We start from the raw sequence: 20,352 nt of genomic DNA, 5'->3' as shown, positions 1-20,352 counted from the left end.
GGCTCTATGCATTTGTGTTGCCATTGCAGGTAGCCTTTGCCTGTTCTTGAGTTTAGTATTCCAACGGCTTTCATGGCAAGGAAAACCCTGGGTTAGCCTTTCTGCCCTGTGCTGTGCTGGGCAATGCTGCTGTAAGAGCAGATGGGAAATCTGGAGGTAGCCAGTCCCTACCCAATCCCTGCACTCCTAAGCACGATGCTGAGGCCACATTTGCTTGGTCATGCAGACATAACTGCTGAGACCCCAATCCCATGACCTCAAAGGCTTTGTTTCAGAGCTCCCATTCTTCCTTTATGCGCTCAGTTCACTGCTTCGTATTCCTCATTCGGATCATCTTCTTGTTAGGGATGCAGGGCATCTTTGATACATCTCTTTCTCCTAATTGCCGTTGCACCATGCGGCTTGTGCTTTCTCTACTGGCACCGTGTGGTTTCTCTGCCATCTTTTTTGCTCCCTGTGAATGCTTTTTTTTTTTTTTCTTATTTTGGGATATTGAATCCAAAGGATGGAGAAATGTCGATGAGATAAATATCAGTCTGGGAACGAGCAAATTGCCAGTGTCCTGGACCTTGAAGCTAAACATGGCTTATTTGGTTGTCAGGCCAACCTGAAAATGTTATCTACAGTAGCCAAGGTTCATGAGAAATGCAGTAAATTGTTCCCAAGAGTTCTGGGAAGTCTGAACTGCAGCAAGCCTGATATGAAGGACTCATATCAGAGGAGATACATATTTGGTCCTTCCCTTTAGAAGAAACATATGTGAGAATGCATACATCTTCCTGATGGTTTATATCTGCAAACTTGCTTCTTTGTTTTCCTAGTGATCACTTTGCTGGAGATGGTCTTGCATAGGGTAGGTGCCTGTGCAGCAGGCAAAGAAACAAAGCTCATGCTGGCCTCTCTGCGGAGAGCAGCTCCTGTGCTGATGGTGTGGAAGATAGAAAGCAGAAGCTCAGAAATCAGTAAGATCTCAAGGACAGTTTGGAAGATCTCTGCATAAGTAGATGAGGCTGTGGATTTCCCTCTGCTGCTGTCAGGTTCTTAGGACTTGCTTTCATCCACTCTATGAATTGTTATAGCAGAGGGAGTTTTCCATTGCTGTGCCTGAGATAAGCCAGCTGACACGTTGCAGCTCCTCCTGCTGGGATGCTGGCCCTAGGACTGGGGTCTAAAAATAGCCTTGATTTGTTTTTAGTTTGACTTTGAATCACATGCTCATTTTAAAATACATTGGAACAGTTAATCTCCAGTTCTTCAGCGCTCATGTGGAAAGTGTAAAGGATTTTTTAAAGTAGATGGTGTACAAACAGAAGAAATAACACTTTTTTTAATCCTAACTTAAATAACACTCAGCTGGTAATTCTATAAAAGGGAAAGGAAAGATCATAAGGCATTGGGATTTCTAATTTCCTTGGGTCCAAGATGAACAGGAATGGTTTTGCCCTGTCTTACTTTACTCTAGTATTTGTTTGCATGCTTGCATGTTTTTGAAAGCTCTTAAATGTTTAAATCTAGGTCTCATGCAAAGTCTGTCAGTCAGACAACAGTTCTGAAACTTGACTTGTACAAGTTGTAGCTTAAAGCCCTACAGGCTGTGCCTGTGGCTGATCGGCATTTAATGAGCTGTGGGATCATTTCTCAGTGCTGTGCATCCATAACCAGTTACTTGTTGTTGATATAAACAGATTTGGTAAGTAAATGTGAGGAAATTGTCTGACTTTGGAGAGGTTTACCTGAATTTCAGCGTTAAAACTAAGTGGAATTCTTCCTTTCCCCTGGCAAAAAGTGCAACAGAAAGCAAACATGCTTTTAGTTGGATTACAGGCATGGTTAGTCATCTGACAGACAGTTTTAATGGAGTCAGGAAGACATGCTGGGGAAACATGCTGACCTACTTTTCTTTCTTTCTCTCTTTCTTTTTTCAAACTTTGAAGCAAGTGAAATGTTAATTTTAAAACTCCCAATAAAGTTAGACTTTGCTGAAGGAGCTCTTTTGGCAATTTAATTTATTTATGCTTCTGCTTGGGGTATGATAGATCGTTTTGGTAACTGAATTTCATCAGGTTGTTTTTGTTTCTGGTAGGAAATTGGGTTACATCTGAGAAATCCATGTTCTTCCCCCTTTCCAGGACAGAGCAATCAGCTTCAAGTTAATGAATGATTTAAGTCCAATCCTCTGAGGGAGGACTTTATAAACCATTTAAAATGACAGACTAACAAAGCGTATTACAAATGTATCATTTTCAATGCATTATATTTTTAAACATTTCTTGTCTTTAAACTTGTGGGAAGAAGGATTACTGGCAGTGAGTGGTGTGCATTTTGCGCTTTGGATTGTTTTTTCCTGTGTTAAGTAGGTCGATGCTCCACCATAAATATTTTCTTGGAGGCAGAACTTGGTGTATTTAAACTTGGGAAACTCTTAACGGTAGAACTTGAGAGCCTGAAAAAAACCCCTTAAATTAGATAGGAAAACTTAGCACTGAGGATGGATTAAGACATCACAAACAGAGATACTCAGTTGAATAACACTGGATGATAAGGGAAAGCATTTCAGAAATGCTGCAGACATCACCTCACTCTCTCCTTCAGCAGCGGGCACACTTGCAGTTTGTCCAATGGCTGGGGTGCCAGGTCTCTGGCAGAAGCGTGGGCTTTATTCCTGTGGCAGGTAGTTTTGGTGAAGACATCACTGCGCGGTTGAAGGAGCGGTAGAGGACATCACTGCTTGACACAGCGGTCGATCCAGAGACACTGTTTTCACCTGCTCTGTCTCCTCCTATTTCCATCATTAACAGATTTTCTGCTGTCAGTCAGCCCTGGTGCAGTGGGTGCTGCTGCAAATCCTTTGCTTCTTCTCATGTCTCCATGTTTTTATTTTAACTCCCAACTACCTGATTACGGTTTGTGTTATGGAAATAGTAACAGAATGCAAGAAAGGTAGAAAAAATGGGAATTGTTAGGAATTGCTGGACTTTACGGGGAGTAGTATTATATTTTAAAATCAAAATTATATTTCAAAGTTACGTGTTCTCTTACAAAGCATAATACTTTTATATATTGTTTAGTTTTAGAGGATGTTCCAGTAGCAAAGATTGAGTTTTTATTTTTTAGGGTTTTAAAAATTAAGTGTAAGATGTTTATATTGGTTAATGCATGAGACTTTTTTCTATATCTCAAAAAAAGGCTGATATTGGCATTGCACGGGTTTTAGCCATTTGGTAACCCAGAGACATCAGTAGAGGAGGCATCAGCCCAGGAAGACAAATCAGCAGTAACTGAACATCCTCATGTGCTGAACTGCTGCACCTTGCGTGTTCAGCATCCCTCGCTGCACCGTAGCTGTGTGAGCTGCTTCTTACACGCAAGAACTGTCTTTCCCCTGTTTTTCTTGCCATGACACTTCTTCTAGGTGACCCATGACATGGTTTGTTTTGCTTCTAGTGGAGACACAATGGGAAAAGCCACTCAAAAAAGCGTCACATCTGAAATTTCATAAAGGTGTGTTTTTTCCTGATCCAGAAAAGCTATCGATGCTGGAAGATGAAGCATCAGATTAGGGGAGCTTTTGTTGCTCTCTGTTGGGCAGGGAGCAGGGTAGGGCTCTTGTGTTTCAGGTTAGATGTCTCTTGCAGGTGTGGAAGTCCTAAGCTGGTGTGTATTTGGTCTCATAGTTAGTGTACTGTGCCACACAATCTGGTTATCCCTTTGAGTAGCTCAGGGATCAAACTTGTATGATCCAGATCCCTGGAACAAGTGATGTAGACAAGTGCTAGTTCATAAGAGTCTTTTGACAGCGCTTTTTTACGGGAAGGATGTTTGATTTTCCCCTTTTGGTAATTTGGAAGAGAAGCTCAATGCATATTTTTTCTTTTTTTTCCCCCTCTTTGGATGCCTCTTCAGGTGAACAGTGCTATTAAGTCAGAACATCCAGAACACAATTTTAAATTGAAAAGGAGTGCAAATAATAATAATAAAAAAGATAAAAAGTAAAAGCAAGAGGATAGCTGTTATTAAGAAAAAGAAGCCCCTTTATGTTCAAACCTCTCTCATAACACAGGAAAAAGTACACAGGGACAGAGGAGAATAAGCATAAATATTTTATTCCTTTAATTCTGCAGAAGGCTTAAATTCTGCCTGTCCTAAAGAGAGTCAAAGTTTTTTCTTGGCAACTTTTCCTCTTGTTTTCTAAGTCAGTTATAGCTACTTCACATGTTTATTAGGAACATTTTTCCTACTAGAATTAAAGCACTGTAAGCTATGAAAATACATAAAATTGTACAGACATATCAGCTACCTCTTACAGGGTATGCAGTATTAAATCCCATGACTTTTGGGGTCTTCTTTCTTGCTGAGGGGATGAAATGGTGAGGTAACCCCATGGTAAAGGGGCCTTGCACTAACGGAGCAGGAATATTTAAAAATATTCCCTAGAAACTGAGGTGTGGGAAAAGCGAGGCAATTAAGAGGAATCACTGGATATCCTGTCTTAACAGTTTATTATATATATTTTTAATGAGTATTTAATCTCTAATGCTGTGTGATGGATTAGAAAAGAGGGGGACTCAGGCCTCTTTCTGTACATACTTTTATGTTTCCCCTTCATTGAACATTTTCTCTGGGCAAATTGTTTAACTTGAGCTGGTTGGAGGTGTTCCAGCACAACAAGGCTCTGCAGAAAAATAACACTGGGTTGAATCCCAAAATGCTGAGTTGTCCGCACTGTTGTGTTTTGCAAAATCTCAGGATGAGTTATGAGGGGGGCCGGGAAGGAGCCTTGTCTGTTCCTGTCCTCCACGATGTGCATCCCAGGCCCTGGGGGACTTGCCTGTGCTGTGTCTGCCACGCAGCCTGGGGCTCTGGGGCAGTCCTGCAGCTGGCTGGGCTGGTGGATGTTCGGCAGCTCTTTCAGGAACTGAATAAACCTCTGCTTTTGGAAATCTGAGTTTTCAGCCAGTGCATCCCATGACAGTTGTAGCTCTGGAATAATATTCTGAGGACCTTGTAGAAACCCTTCTGTTAGTGTGTCTTGCATCTTGCACTTACCAGTCTTGGAGAAGACCATCCTAGCTGCAAGGAGGCATCCAACCTGTGTATGATGAGTTCAGGGCCCAAACCCACACTGTTGAAGGACATGAAAGATTTGTCATTGGCACGAATGAGATAAGATGGGAGTAGGAACCACTAGTAATGCCAGTTAATCCTGTACTCGGTAGTAATTTCTAATGCCGACTTGGGACCACCACCCTCATTTAGTTAACGACCAGCTCTGTGTTGAATTCAGTCTCCTTGCCCAGCCCTTGGCTTCCCTTTCAGATGTCATCTCATGTCCAAGTTGCATCCTTTGTTTTCATGGAGAAGTCTGGGAAAACTAGGTCAGTTTATCCAAGTAGAAATTATTATTTTATTGAGTTAACTCTGTGTTGACCTGCTGCCTGTTTGGCTTCTCAAAATGAACTCCCTTGTGTGGACTAAGTCTTGCCCTGGAAGTTGGAGAGCCCTCAGTAATCACTTTGATTTCAAATCAACAATAAAAAGGCTGCTTTTTTTAGTATCTTGCTGTTTCCTGGAAAAAAGTGTCTGTCTGCTTTGCTCCTTGTATGATCACTACATCAGGCTGATCTGGTGTACTGTGAAAGTGCTTAATGTAAAAAGGTTATGTGCTGGCTTTACTGGGGATATTTAAAAGATCTTACGGAGAAATCAGGATTTGATGCTGCTTGACCCTGTCTGACAGAATTAAGCTCTTTAAGCCAGTCCTGTAGTTACTAGCATGCCTTCTTTTTAAAATAATCTGGTCCGCTTACTCCTACTATTTTAGAATTACAGTCCCAGACAAGAAAGCAATTTTTTTTTCTTAAATAAAAGAATAGTTGGAATGTATTTTAGAAGAACTTCTTTGGCATTGTACATAAAAGATAAGATATATCAAAATAGACAGTCTGATAATTAGGTGCAGGCTTGTGGAGTGATTCATGTCATAACGTGAGTGCTGAAACAGCTGAGGTTGCTGCAGGTGTGTTAGGGGAATTCGACCCCGTAATGCTGTGATGCTTTTGCCTCTACATAAAGCAGGAGTACAGATGTCTGGAGAGCCTGCATTAATGGATGAGGAGCAGTATTTCTGCATGTGAGTTATGGATGGAGCAATGTTTATTAAAGGTACAAACAGCAGCCTTTGTCTCCCAGTCACCATTTGCTTCGAAGAGCAAAACCGGCTGCTGTCCCAGGCACAGAGATCCTGGCCGTGAGCTGGGGTGTCAGCTGCTGCTGGTTGAGCCTGGCTGGGGCTCAGTGCCGAGTAATGCCATGCGTGGCAGAAAGGGATCCGAAGAAAAACCTGGGAGGGAAAGGCCTTTCAAGTGCCTCAGCTCGTGGGTGTAGTGCTTCAGGGTGGGCAGTGAGACGCTAAAGCTGAAAGTGAATAAACTTGTTTACCTGTGGCAGCAGCCAGCTTCAGCAGGGCTTTTATGGGAATCCAGTGATGTTGCCAGCCTGATGGTCCCTGAGCCTGCTGGCTGTCTCTGTGCGGCTTTCCTGAAATCCTGAGATGGAAAGAAAAAGAAGTCCCCTGACGTCACTCCTTGCTTTCTCCTTAAGTTCCAGTTTGTGAAAAAAGGACGATGTAATCCTAAAAAAAAGTACTCCACCCTAACAACAAATCTGCAAATTGTTTATTCCAGTTGCTCAGCTTTTGGGAAGGGAGAGGATGTAAACAACGTGCTAAAATGCCGTGAGATGCAGTAGTGTTGTTTGAGCATGCTATTTTCCCGTTTGATTAAGTTTTTCTTGTAGTAATATGGCAAAACAGTTTAAAAAACAGGGACTGTTCTTTAAAAAATCCAACCCACCTGCAGTCCAAGGCCCCTGGCCGGTGCTGGCCCACCAGCTGTGTTGACTATGCCTCAGTGTGAGACTTAAACAGGCAATTTTTTTTTGGCTGATCTTGCAGTGCTTTTAGGTCCACCTGATTAAGTGGTACAGTTCTTCCCTTCTCTTGCTGCTGGGCTGCCTCTCATGGTGGAGCAGGTCATTCGGCAGCAGCTTCAGGCAGTCAGGAGGGAAGCCCAAGCAGGGAGATTGAGTGTGGTTGTGGGGCTCACACTCTGTCCCCCTTGCCCTCCACTTTGGGGGCCAATCCTGGCACCTTGAGAGATGGAAATAACCTCCCAATCTCAATTCTGTTTTATTTTGTTTTATTAGTAGGAGTATCAGCAAGCCTTTGCCCTTAGGAAGGAATGTGTGTGAGTTCATAATGGCGTGTTTTGCACATTTGCTTCAGAGGAATAGGTAAATAGTAGCTGAGCTATTTCTTTGCTTTTATTATCCCTGGCCTAGTGGGAGGCCAGGGCTGCAAGCTGTAGTGCAGGCTAACGCCGCGATTCAAGACTGCAGCTCCCTTTCTTAAAACATGCCGGGAACAACTGTTCCTCCGCCTTCATGAGCTCAATTTACGGTTGCGGGAGGCAATGTGTTCTTTGTGCTTGATGAAGTACACCGCGCACGCAAGCCTCTTCAGATGTGTTGTCAGTTGGCAGCTCTCTCGCTAGATGCACCTTTACACAATTGCACAAGGCACCAGGAGGTACAAATGTGAAATTTAGCCTTGGGGGCAAAACAAAGAAATGAAACTTAGGTATGAATGCGGTGTTATCCATCTGCAGATACCGATATTAGACCTGATCTCCCACTACGCTACTGTAGTTCTGCACTAATAGGACTCCGCTGCGATCGGTGGAGTAGCACCACTACAAGACAAAAACAGCAGTGGGGATAAGTTGGGGCTGTTATTTTTAATTCTGGTAAGTAATGTAGGAGTGAATCCTCTTTGGGGAAAGCTAGACTGTGTTCACTGCATGAAACCACCCATAATAAAATGGAGAAATGCAGTGACACGCTGTCTTGGTATTGTTACTGAACTTCTGCTCTTCCTTCTGTGGAGCCATTGCCCTGGGTCCTAAATGTCCATGTGCAAGCAAAGGGAAGGGGTCTTCCAGCTCGCCTCCTTTTTTATTTTTTTCGTAACCTTTCCATTTGCTGTCCCATAAAGTCAGTTTTATCATACGTGATCGGAATTTGTCCTGTAGCTGAGACTCAGTCATTATGTTGAATGAATGCACTTATTATGGAAAGCTGTTTAGTTGAAGGAGTCTGTTAATGGTGTTGTCAGGAAAGAGCTTGCAATTTGTCATGGTGGGTAGCTTTCCAGTTAAGTAAAACACAAGTCATGTTCTTTTCTTCTGTGTGTGTTAGGAGGAGAAATAAAATAGCTGCAGCAGGTTGAAGTGTAAAGTGCTGCAGTCGGGCCAGGCAGTGGGCAGGAATAGGGTGCAGTGTCTGGTCTTAGCTTGCAGCCATGCACTTCTCTGGCCATCAGTGGTCCTGGATAATGCCCAACAAATTGAATTGAGGACTTTGGATAACCCCAGCATCTCCCAGTTGTGAGGCATTGTACTACCATAACTGTCTCCTAAGAGAAATTCATGTAATACGTGTAGATGAGTAGACTGATTTACCTTTTGGTGACCTGGAGAGAAAGGTCAGGTTCAGGATATTTTTACCTGTAATCAGTTATCCATAAAGAATTAGTATACCAGGCTTCAAGATTGTAGCTCAAAAGGGCAGTTGCTTTGAGAAGGTAGCTCGAAAGGGCACTTGAACAGCTGAAATCAGATGAGACAGATTTAATGGCCTCTTAGTGATTTCTGACTGAAAGTTCAGAGTCTGAAATTTAGGGATTTTTTTCTTTACCTGGCCTATGGTAAAAGAAACTCACTATGGCTTAATAGAAATTTATTTTCAGGCTGAGTATTTAGAAATGTTTTTCAGCTGCTGTGTATACATTTGGTCGCTTCAGCTGTAAGGAAGAGAAAGAATAATCACATTGCACTTATGGTCTTGTATATTTTTAGCTAACGTGTTAAGACACTGCAATTCCAGAAAAGCTGTCCTCTGGTTCCCCAGAGTATTTCTCTTTAACCAGCTGCATGCAGAATTTTATCTAGACTGCCACAGAAGTTACTAGTAAATCCACTTGGATCTTGGCGGCCAAAACAGTAGATAGTAAGCACAATGCTTTGTTTCCCTGAGGGTTTGAGTTTCATGGGGATTCTGCTGCAGGCTGGCATTTCATGGTGGGTTACCCACAGAAGCCTTGTAAGTTTGGGAAACCTCCCTAGATGGAGTGATTGATTCCCAAAGCTTCCTCCCATTCCAGCACTGAGTAGGGAAGGGGAGGATGCTATTACTCTGCAAATCTGTTGCAAGTGGCATGGTAGATCTTACTAAAAATTGCAGGTTTTTTGTTGAGAATAAGGAAGTGACTGATTTCATGCAGAATACTGAGAGAGATGGGGCAGGACAGGAACTAGGAGGGAATGACAGATGAGTAGGTTAATTCAACAGCAGCACAAGATGCACAGGGACATTGCAAGACCTGCCTGTGGAGATGCTCCATCTTGCATATGGGAATTTCTGACTATATTAAGTAACTTGAGGTGTTGCTTATGTGAAATACAGATAGAAATCTATCAGTGAGTAAATTTTATCTGAGTCAATGAGTATGGCTAGGCTGTTTCCATTGCAGATATGTTGGTGGGTCTTCATGGGAATATTAGTTATTTATTCTGCCTGCAATTGTTAATGCTAACAACCTTCAATAGCTCTTTAAACATCAGCTGCTAAGGGTGTGTGGATTATCCTGTTTCACGCTGCCAATTAGTTGATGATATTAAAGCACTTTGAAAATGGAAATCACAGGGCAAATGCTATTTAAACAGTTTATCGTTAAAGGTATAATCGCATCTCTCCACCTACTTTGGTTGCAGTATGTAGAGAGATGGTAAGGGATACCAAGGAGTCTGCTTTCATTTCATTTCGTGGTATAGATGCTGTGCCCTATACATCCTGGCTCTGACTCAGCTGCTCCTTGTGCTCTCCCCTCTGCCTGCCCACACTTACATACTGCAAAACACATTTTCTTCTGGTTTTGTTCCACTTGTTTGCTATATTTCTGTTTTTGTAACTTCTTCATTTCTCATTTGTTCTTAGAACCTGTTTGGGGAGGTTTCCATTTGTATTTCTGAAGTCCTGATTTTTATTCTTTGGGCAGTTATTACTGTGTTTGGCATATTCTTCAGAACTTGAACCAGTCCTGAAATACTATAGTCAATATAAAGGTCGGCATTAGTGGTATATTTATACACTTGGAAAGAGGTTAAGGGCTTTTGGTGTTTGGGGGGTTTTTTTGTCCTGTCCTGCAACATTGAAGCTAAATCTGCCGGTAGAAACATTTGTTTTCCTTTAGCAGTGTTTTTGGGTCTTGGATTGGCAGCTCTAGATATCTCAAGTATGTTAGCTGCTCTTTTTGGCTTCTGGATGTCTTAATAATAAAAAAAAAAAAAGTGAAACAATATAATTAATAATTTAAAATAAATAGATAAAAGAATACCAAAGGCATACCTTTCAGCTATTTTCAAGGGGTATTTTTCTCAGCCTGTTGTTGTGCATTAGCTTTCCAGTTTTGGTCCTAAGTCTGATTTCAGTTGGTATTATTTTTCTTCAAGGGGCTAGAAACTCCTTTTTTTGCTCATTCCCTTTACTAATATTTCAGGAATGTGACAATAGCAGGTGCCAAATTTCATGTCAAAAATAAAATTTTCAGTCTGATGGGAATCCTTGAAACCACAGATCAAGTTTCAGGCCAGTTAAATAAAGCTGTAGAGCATCCATTTGTATCATTCATTCATATAATGAAACCCGTTCTTATAACTCAGTTCTTGATATATTAACCCCGCAGTTATCCTCATACATAAATGGGAGATGTGTTGCTTTCGTCAGTTATAATAGGATATAACCATATAAATCCCCTGTGCATGAATGGAAAAATAGAGGCCCTCAGGCTATAGGTATCAAAGGTCTCCCCTATACTTACAATAGCCTAATAAGGTTATTTTGAAGGCATAGGTAATTACTCACAGCCTCCCTATAGCCAGTGATTCATTGTTCACTTCTGAAACATTTCTAAATGAATTATGTTTTAAACAAGCAAATTCTTGGCCTTCTCTTTTATGGGGGGAAAGAAGAGAACTGGAGGGACACAGAATTCTGCCATTTTCTGTGCTAAAGTACACTGCTTGGTAGTTAAAAGGTCCCTGGTATTTGAAGCAATTTAAATACACTGCCATGCTTCTTGCTGCTTTGATTCCATGAACGCCTATTTCTGAATTTCACATTTTGATGAAAATATTATTGTTGTCATTAATTTGATATTTAGAAAAGACTGTGGATCCAAGAGCTCAGTGCAATGAATAAAACAGTTGGAGTTAACTGTCCCTGGGGATAGAATCAATCACTGTTGTAGAAGAGGGTGACATTTAAAAAAGAAACTCAGAAGAAAATGTCATGCTTAAAAAATTAGATTTAAACACAGTAGCTCCTGATTGATTTTTATTGCACTCAGATGGGTACACTGATTGATTATCAGCCTTACAAATGTTTAGTACCTTTCTCACTTCTCTAATAATCAGAATAATCTAATTTTCAATGTCATTTAAGTTACCGTATTCAAGGTTATAATAGATCATATTTCTAATAAAACATAGCAATTATGTAATGAATAATACAAAGCTGCAAGGCAGAGTTCAGATTCACCTTCTTCAAAAAAAAAAAAAATACCACCGGTGGCTGGAAGGGCCAGTGTACGTGAAGGCAGCTGACAGGACGATGTCCTCTGGATTTGTGGTGTGTTCCCCTGTGGTTGAACTGAGGTTCCTGGCTCATGGGCCGGGGCGGGTTTGCCATAGCTGAATGTTATTTCTCAATAGGAAACCCGGGGGGGGGCTTGAATTCTGTAATATATGTGCTCGCTCTGTGCCTGGGGAAAAATGATAGCGTGCCAGGTGCTTATGAAATGTCTTCCATGATTGTTTCTCTGTGCTCCCTGTTAATTTTGATATGTGTCTGTAGAGAGATAAGTATCTCACTTAATCTGAGATGTTTTCTCGTGGCAAATGTTACCCAACAGCTGACATGGTTGATTTCTCTAAATCAGCTACAAAATATGCAGGTTTCAATGTGTTTTGGGTTTGTAAGCCCCTTGTGCAACTGTGTACTTGCTATTGGCTTTGTCCATTAGAAATGAGAGGTTTGCGTTTGAAATGTGCTTTGCCTTCGATCGTTCTCCACGTGTGAAAGCCCAGTTTTGGCATGGGAATTTGTTTTAAAATAGTTTCCTGGGTTTTTTTAATACTGAGCTTTTTTGCTTAAACGAAAACATTATTTCATCTGGAAATCACGACATAGGAAAATCAGTCTATTTATAACTACCTGGTGTTCTGCATATTTTAATATGTTTGGCTTGAGATTGCACTGCTGTTAACGTGTAGACGGGAGTCTCAGTGTTGTGATTTGATGGCTGTCGGTTTGTCAAGCATTCTTGTGTGGCTTTCAAGGTGGTTATTTTGTTCCTTTACTTACACTGTAGACGGGAAAATCAACCTCCTCAAATTTTCCCATTTCTATGCCTGCTTCCATCAACTCCTGGGCTTGGGAGCTGCCTGGGATGCCCAGCTGTGTGCTGGCTTTGACCATGAGGTCAGAAAGCCTCGTTCAGCAGCAGAGCAGTATCAGGATTGCTAAGTCTCCCTTGTTTTGAGGTTTTCCAAGGTAACTGTTGGGAAAGATATCCTTATGGACTGCCATTCAATACCGCTAGCGCAGTTTATTGAAGAGTAATGCACGGTGTATGTGGGGCATTGATCCTGATGGAGCAAACTTGGCATTGGCAATAGGCAAGCGTTATGCATATTTGACTGAAATTGTCCACAGCTGCTAACTTGTGCAGAACTAGAATTTTTTTAGCAGCTACTTCTGGAATTGGAGAAGCCAGAGTGTGAAGGAGCCTTGCAAGGCTTGTGGGTTTCCCCCTTAGCAAACAGCTTGGTGCTCCTGAAATCCCCAGCAGCAGTGCTGAGCTTTGGCCCCACTGCCGCGTGTGGCACCATTTGCCTGCCAAGGCTGCCTGGTGTTCGGTAAGGGACAGACGGGCTTCCCAGGGGGCAGGAGGGCAGGCGGGAGAGCAAGCCTCTGCCCAGAAGGGAGAACTGGCAGGTCTGCAGCGTTCCTGCCTCAGTTCACCTCCCATTTCTCTTCTCATGGGGGTTTGCAAACAAAAGGAGTCTTTCTGCAAACCTACCTTGCGCCCAGCGCTGTGCAATTACTGACTTGCTCTGTGTGCTTTGTGGTGCTTTTGAGGTTTGTTAGCTTAACAAGTAACTTCCAAAATATTTGGGGACAAGAGAAGTGTGGTTTTACAGGAATGTGAACTAACTGGAAGCACTAGTAGTTGTTGCTACAGGAACAAAACCAGTTAACTAGTACACAGAGCTCTTCAAAGGTCACGGAGATCTCAGAGAGGCAAAACTGCAGTGATAGCATTTCAAGTCATGAATTTATAGCTGATTAATCATTATAATATATGAAAGGTTCTGTCTGTCTATCTTCTGGGCATCTTGGGAAACACAGGGTATGCAAGTAATTGGAAAAATTGCATTGCAAGCAGCAGGTTCTTCTCCCTTGGAAATGTTTGTGCCACCTTTGAGAAAGGAATGTAAAAACACTGGCTGTTCCATGATTTTACTTGATTATTTAGAAACTGTCTAAGCCTCTTGAGCTGGACCCCAGACCTTCTTAGGCCAAACAGTAGCTAAGTTTGGTGGACCTGAGGGGCTTGCATTTAAGACTGGCCGATTCCCTGCATTATGACATGCTTGAAATGATCCTGCTCAAGCAGGAGAATTGCTACGTGGTTACTAAATGAGAGCACCAGGGTCCTCAGAGGGAAGACATTTATGTCTTTCCTATACTTAGTTTCATCTACAGCAGACCCTGCTTTCCTTGAAAAACAGGTGCATCCTTCCTGCAACTTTTGTTTTGAAGCCCATCACTTCAAGCAGAAGAGGGAAGGTGTATCTGAGGCTAAGGAAAACGTGGCAAACCTGGGCTGAGGAGAACAGATTGAATGGGACAAGAGATGATGTTCTGCCTCTCTACGATCAGGTTAGGGGGTTGGACGTTTGAAGGCAGAGGCTGGTCCTTAAACCTAAGGCAGCCAAAAGTGCCTTCTCCAGCCTGCGAACCCTGCTGCTGCTGCCTGGAGGTTTCTGGGTGTGGAAGTGCAAGTCCTAGCATGTGTGTTGAGGGGACAGGGAAGCTGTCACAGGAAGATGGATCGGAGGAGACGTGCTCAGGTGTGGGTATGTGTTGCTCAGCCGTCCAAGCAGTGTTGAGACCTGGCTTCCTCACGTATCAAGATACATCTTTTTTCATTCTCTTTCCCCAAACCACCACTTTATTTGGTTGTGTAAGGTTTTTTAACTTCCAGAATTTCTGTCAGGGCAAGAGAGCTTACATACTGTCCCCTGTTGGGGGCTCCTAAATAATGCAGCCATCAAGTCAGAATTTAGTGCACAAGTAATGAAATTCATAACCTGAGTTTTCTACGGTAGCATTAACTGTGACACAGATTCATCACTGGCGTATCATCATTAAAAGGCAGTGGAATTTCATCAGGGATTGATGTGATCATATGCATGTAAAGATCAAGATACAAAAAGGTGTGACTTATGTAACATAAGCATAAGCTGTAATCCAAAATCCTTCCCACATGCAGTGTGACAGTTCCTGTTCCCAGAGCAGTGATGGTTTTTAAATTTACGGGGTAAATGTGTGTGTGTGTTTATGTGTTTTTATTTAACTCTTTTAAACATAGTGTTGTCTTAATCTTTTTCTGAGTTGAATTGTACTTGTGGCTAAATCTGCTTAATAGTTCAGTGTTATCAAAATTCTTTGTATTTTTGGAGCCTGGGTGCACTTTATTACATTTTCTTACAGGGAATATAGAAACACTACTATGTCTAATGCAGTCTTAGTGAATAAAGCAAGAAGATAAATGTTATTCAGAGTTTATAATTATTATTATTATTAAAAGCTATCAGAATTGTATGAGAAAGTTAATGATGAACAAAACCTGTTCTTAGTGTTCAGGATGTGTTAGTTCTCCCCTTCCTACCCTTTAATGATTTGCATCCAAAAAGAAAGAGGATGGAGCTGGGCCAATTTGCTGATGAGGGTTGACCAGCAGAGTTCCCCTCTGTTGGCCTTTGGAGGGGACGGGACTTCAGGTACAGCTACAGGTACAGAGGGAGCAGTGCTAGGGTAGCACAGGAGCATGGCATGGTTCTTGCCAGAGTTATCTCCTAGTCTGTGGGAGCTCTTGGTACCTGCTTCGAAGCCTGGCCTAAATAATGCGTTGATCTTCCACGAGGAGTTCAAAGCTGTTGAGGGAAGTAGCTGCTGGGGCCACCTGTTTGGCAGATTTGTCAATCAGCTTGTAGAGCTATAAGTAAATGGGGCTTTATGACGAAGGCTTATTGCTCTTTGCAGTTGTGTAGGAGTTTACAGAATTTTCCAAGGAGCTCTTTTATCTCCCAAGTACAGCAGTGATTAGGATTTGCTTCTGAAGTGCAGTGGCAGTTTGCAGCACTTGAGATGTACCTGTCGGTCCCGGATGTTTTTACAATGCAAAGTACCATGCTTGTTCTCTAATCTGGGATCCAGCAAACAAATCAGGGCACTGGCTTTTGGAGAATATTTGTAAAAGGAAGCAGGGGAGATCCAGTCTAGTCCTCTAAACCTGACTACACTGCTAGCATTGAACTTTCACAAGAAGGTGCCTTTTCAATCCACCGTTCGGCCTCCTTTGTATCTGTGTTCTCTGAACACCAAAATTCCTGGTGTTCAGGGTTAGGCTTTAATCCAATGGGGTGCTCAACATCCAAGCCCTGATCCAGCCAAGCACATGACTGACTTCAGTGCAGGTTTGTCACACAGTTAAAGTCAAGATTATCCCTAAAATATGTGAATGATCTGGGTCAGAGGTCTCTCAGTTGCAAAGTCAAACCTTTAGTGAGAAAAACAGAGCTGTAGATTGCATGGAGTATGTGCCTAATGGCCTCATGAAGGAGAAAAAGTATTCATCACATCTAATCCTTGTTTTCTATTACATACAATATGTTATTTCTGTAGATGCCCCTGACTCTGATGCTTTCCCAGCCCACTATTTTGTCTGCTCCTTCTGATGATTTGTGGTTTGCTCTGTTGCATGTAGGAAGCAACCACAGAAGATGTGGAGATGGGCCTGGGGAACCCACAGGGGAAAAGATCTGGCATGGAGATGGCTCTGTGCTTCCCTCCCTAGAGCACAGATAGATGCACTTTCTGGGGCAGGACAGTACAAATAAGAATCAGCAGATCTTTGGCCATCCAAAAATCCCTGACTATCCTCACATGTGCCAAAACCCACCAGCCACACCCTCTGAGTTTAGGGCCTTGTTTTAAATATCATGAGGTCTTGAACACTAATAATGTTAGGATTGGTTTTATTTATCCAGTAACATTTAGTCTTCAGGGTGTTTAATATTGACATGGGGTCTCTGGGGAGAGGGATTGATTTTGCTTGGCTTTGTTGTAAAGCCTTATGCATCTGGTTACACTTAAGATGTTAGCTCTAGCTAACAACAAGTCTCTTGATAAAATTCACAATTACTGGCAATACTGTGGACATAGGCTTATCTCCTGGGCACATTTTGTAAAATTAAGCTATTTTCATTAAAAGAACAAAGAGTAGCATGGTGATGGAGCAGCTGTCATATTTTATTACAAAACACAAATATGTGGGAAATCAATTACAGCACGAGTGCTGCACAATGCATATTTCCAGTAATCCCCCACGGCCGGGGGAAGGTAGAAGGCTGATCTGAGTGCAGAAGCAGATGGCAAGCAACTTTAGATAGCTTCACTGCCATTTTTACTCTTTCAAGTGTTTGTGCTTCTCCTTTGATCTTCAGAACCTGAGTTTAACATGTTTCATCTTCTTTCATTTACTGTTTTCACATTTAACTTTCCTTTTAAGTAACTTTTGCTTGGTGGAACTTGTATTAGTATGGGGGTTTGTTGTCTTCCATACTGAGATATTTAAGAAGAAAGACAGTTGCGGTCTTTTTTTAGTGTTGTTCACATCCAGTGAAATACCAAATGCATCACTACAGAGAACTTCACTGTTCATCATGCACAGCTGTAGTGATACAGTGAAAAAAAAATCCCACCTCGCAAAGTTACTGAGACACATTATATATTAAGTTGCAGTAGACTTCCTTGAAAGTTAGGTACTGTGGGAGTGTGATGGTGCCTCCAAAAGAAACACTGGTGCAAGTTTGGTTTCATCATTACCTGTTACATTTAATTGTTAAATTATTCTTAAATAACTAAGCTTGCATTACTGCTCTTTCTGCATATAACATTTTTCTCTTCACTTAAAATAATTCACGTCTAATATAAAAGCATCTTGCAGTGTTTTGAAATAGGGCAGCAAAAGCAGCATGGGTCATTCTGAATAACCCCATGTGATCTGTATCTCTGCTTTTTCTACAGCTGTCAGAAATGATAGAAACAAAAAGAAGAAGGAACCTTCAAAGCAGGAGTCCACAGAAAACTATGAAATGACAGCAGAGTTGGATGATCTCACTGAGAAGATCCGGAAAGCTCACCAGGAAACCTTCCCCTCACTCTGCCAGCTGGGAAAATACACTACAGTGAGTATGGTTTGAGTCACATACATTCTGAATATGCCTGGAATTGATGTGAGCATTCTAAATAGATGCAGTAGTAGATGCACTCCTTGCACCTCCTTAGTCATGAAAAAACACAGGTATGTGTGCAAACGCATGCTGGGGAAGAGAAATTGCACTTAACTGTAAGCTTTACTTAGTGCTATCATGAGAGACTGACTGAAGGATTAATCCAGCCAAATGACGAGCTTGGAGTCCATGAGTCAATTACATTCCATCGTTCATTAGAAATTTGTTGGCTTCCAAAGATGTGATCTCTGCTTGTGCGTCAGCAATTACAACTTTGCAGGTGTAGGGAGTTCTTAAATGCTGCTAGATTACTGGTGATAGTCCCAAAGCTACCAAGGTCAAGGAAAATATGAAATGTCTAAGTATAAACCAGTTTCCAAATTGCTCATTTGAAGTTTGTTCGTATAATCAAAGAATATCCTGAGTTGGAAGGAACCCACAAGGATCATTGAGTCTAACTCCTGGCTCTGCAGAGGACAACCCCAAAAATTACACATCCTTTCTCAGTCTACCAAAATACCACAAAGCAGCAAAAACTTCTGCTGCTTTTAGAAACAAAAAATCAGCTCACCCTATCAAGAAGGTCAGTAATGTGGGAATATCTCCAGAGATGAGTCAGGGAAACCATTTCTTTTCTGTATGTATCTATGTTGCTAAGTACAGGGAAGTTCAGTGATAATTATTGATTTCAGAGAAAATTCAGTGTCAAATTTGTAAATGCAGTAATAAAAGAGATGCTAAAAAGTAACTACTAGGTAACGTTTAGAGCCTTACCAGTGGAGGAATGACTTTGCTGGGTCTGGTCTTGCTGTGGGTTGCAGCAGCACTGGCTGTTTCAGAGGGATGTGCAGAAGGTTCTGAAGTAGTCAAGCATGTTCTCTCATTGCCAAGGGCAGGAGTTCAGGAGTGGCATGCCTGGGGCAAGGAGACACCTGCCTCCATGGTCATTGCTCTCCACCCCAGCTGAAGCTGTGGAACCAAGCCCCAGAGGCTTTGAGTAAATTTTCTGCTACTGAAACAAACATTAAATTTCTCAGAGTGATGTAGAAAAATCCCTGTGTGGCATCAATATTCGCTTTTTTAGCAAACAGGATGCTGTTTTGTGGCATACTCATCTATTTACAAAACAAAGTGCCAGGCTCAAAACTCTCAGGTCTAAGTATAAGACTTTGTATTTAAGTGCAAGAAAAGCAAGCACATATGGTGTGATGTTAGAAAAAAAGTGTATTTTTCATGTTGCTGAAAGTATTTTCACAAACATTTTTCACATTTAATTATGAGACCCATGTAAACTGGTTAGCACTGGAGAAGATGCCTGTCCTCTGCATGCTTCTCTGGTCCTCGTCCTGCTTGGGTGGGATGTAGTCAAAGCAGTCAGTGTAGGCGTGCTGGTAAATATTGCACAGGCAGACCCACAGGGACTAGTGCAGCGTGTGAGGCTGGAAGCTTGGAAGCAGCCAGCTGGTGACATAACTGAAGGCAAAGTTGGAGACAGTGGGACTCACAGCGTGTCTTCAAAGAAATTCCTGGCTTAATGCCCTCCACCCCTCCTCTCTGCATGTGCTGTTTCATCCTTGTCTTGGAGTGAAGATCTTCCCAATCTTCCAAACAGGCTGTCACACTCCAGCAAATCCAAGGGTGCCTCTGAGTAAGTATGAAAATCTTTCCAGTTCTAAGACAGTGAGTTTATGCCGTGTAGGAGATGTGATCATGTGTCTGCAACTGGGACATGTAGCCAGGCTGGTACGTGTGCCAGAGTTTATTGCTCCCAGGCTGCCCTGCAAGTGGCCTGGTTATCCCAGAGTAACCTATCAGTGTACTTCCCAGCAGGAACGTGTTGTTATATGCTTATATGTTCTCTCTGAGAACAGAGTGCACTGCAGCTGATGTGATGGTACTGCATACTGGTAATTGCCAAAGATCCTGGAGGGATGAAAGATAAACCTGGGCACCTCTGTGCTTGTGTTAGGTATTGGATGCTTAAGTATCATTAATATTTTAGCTCTTGAAATGATACAAGTGGATTAAATTGGAGCAGGTCTTGTTGCATATCACACCCACCACTGATGCATTCATCCTTAGGTTCCTTGTGACCCCCATGGTGAGTCTGTGTCTCTGTTGGAATTTCAGAGCCCTTACTGACAGCACCTGGATCTCAGTAACGAACAGATGAATCTGGTCTGTCTATGGAGCACAAATAGCCATGCCCTGACCACACTCTCTCTGAGGCTGGATATTGGTCATTCATATCTCAGGCCAGATCAGACAGCTCAAGGAAAGAGATTTCGTGTTTTAGCATTGGTCTGTTGGAAGGCTACAACAGTAGACTGCTGCACATGGCCAAAGTCTCTTCAGCTTCATCATGGTTTGGTGCCATACAAGTTTCAATAACAAAATTACACTGGAAGAGTTATTTTTGGCTTACATTGAATCTTTGAGAATGATGCAGCTTCTTTCAAAAGCTACATCAAAACCAGTAGAGGTGGTGCTAGATACTGTCTTCTTACTGCATTCTTATAATCTCTGTGTGAGATGCAGGGCATTTAAATCTCTCATCTAGCTAAGCTCTGGCAGCCACTCCAGCTTTTTAGGTAGGAATTCAATGTTAATTCATTTTTATGCTGTCTCTGCCCAGATGTGGCAGGGACAGAGTACC

At 42.1% G+C, this 20,352-nt stretch overlaps 1 protein-coding gene across 5 annotated transcripts in view; it reads left to right on the top strand.

Annotated features, from left to right (window-relative positions):
* The window catches only part of RARB (retinoic acid receptor beta), a 320,609-nt gene that overhangs the window by 281,694 nt on the left and 18,563 nt on the right, over window positions 1-20,352 (top strand). For all 5 annotated transcript variants that reach the window (XM_018075372.2, XM_008923724.3, XM_025895420.2 and 2 more), the window contains one exon: window positions 17,491-17,651. In XM_018075372.2, coding sequence (XP_017930861.1) covers window positions 17,491-17,651 — 161 coding nt within the window. The remainder of the gene's footprint in view (window positions 1-17,490; window positions 17,652-20,352) is intronic.

This window comes from Manacus vitellinus, unplaced genomic scaffold (genome assembly GCF_001715985.3).
Source record: "Manacus vitellinus isolate BGI_N305 unplaced genomic scaffold, ASM171598v3 scaffold_3_pilon, whole genome shotgun sequence".
In the NCBI taxonomy this organism is placed as follows: Eukaryota; Metazoa; Chordata; class Aves; order Passeriformes; family Pipridae; genus Manacus; species Manacus vitellinus.
This window is presented reverse-complemented; position numbering and strand designations above follow the sequence as displayed.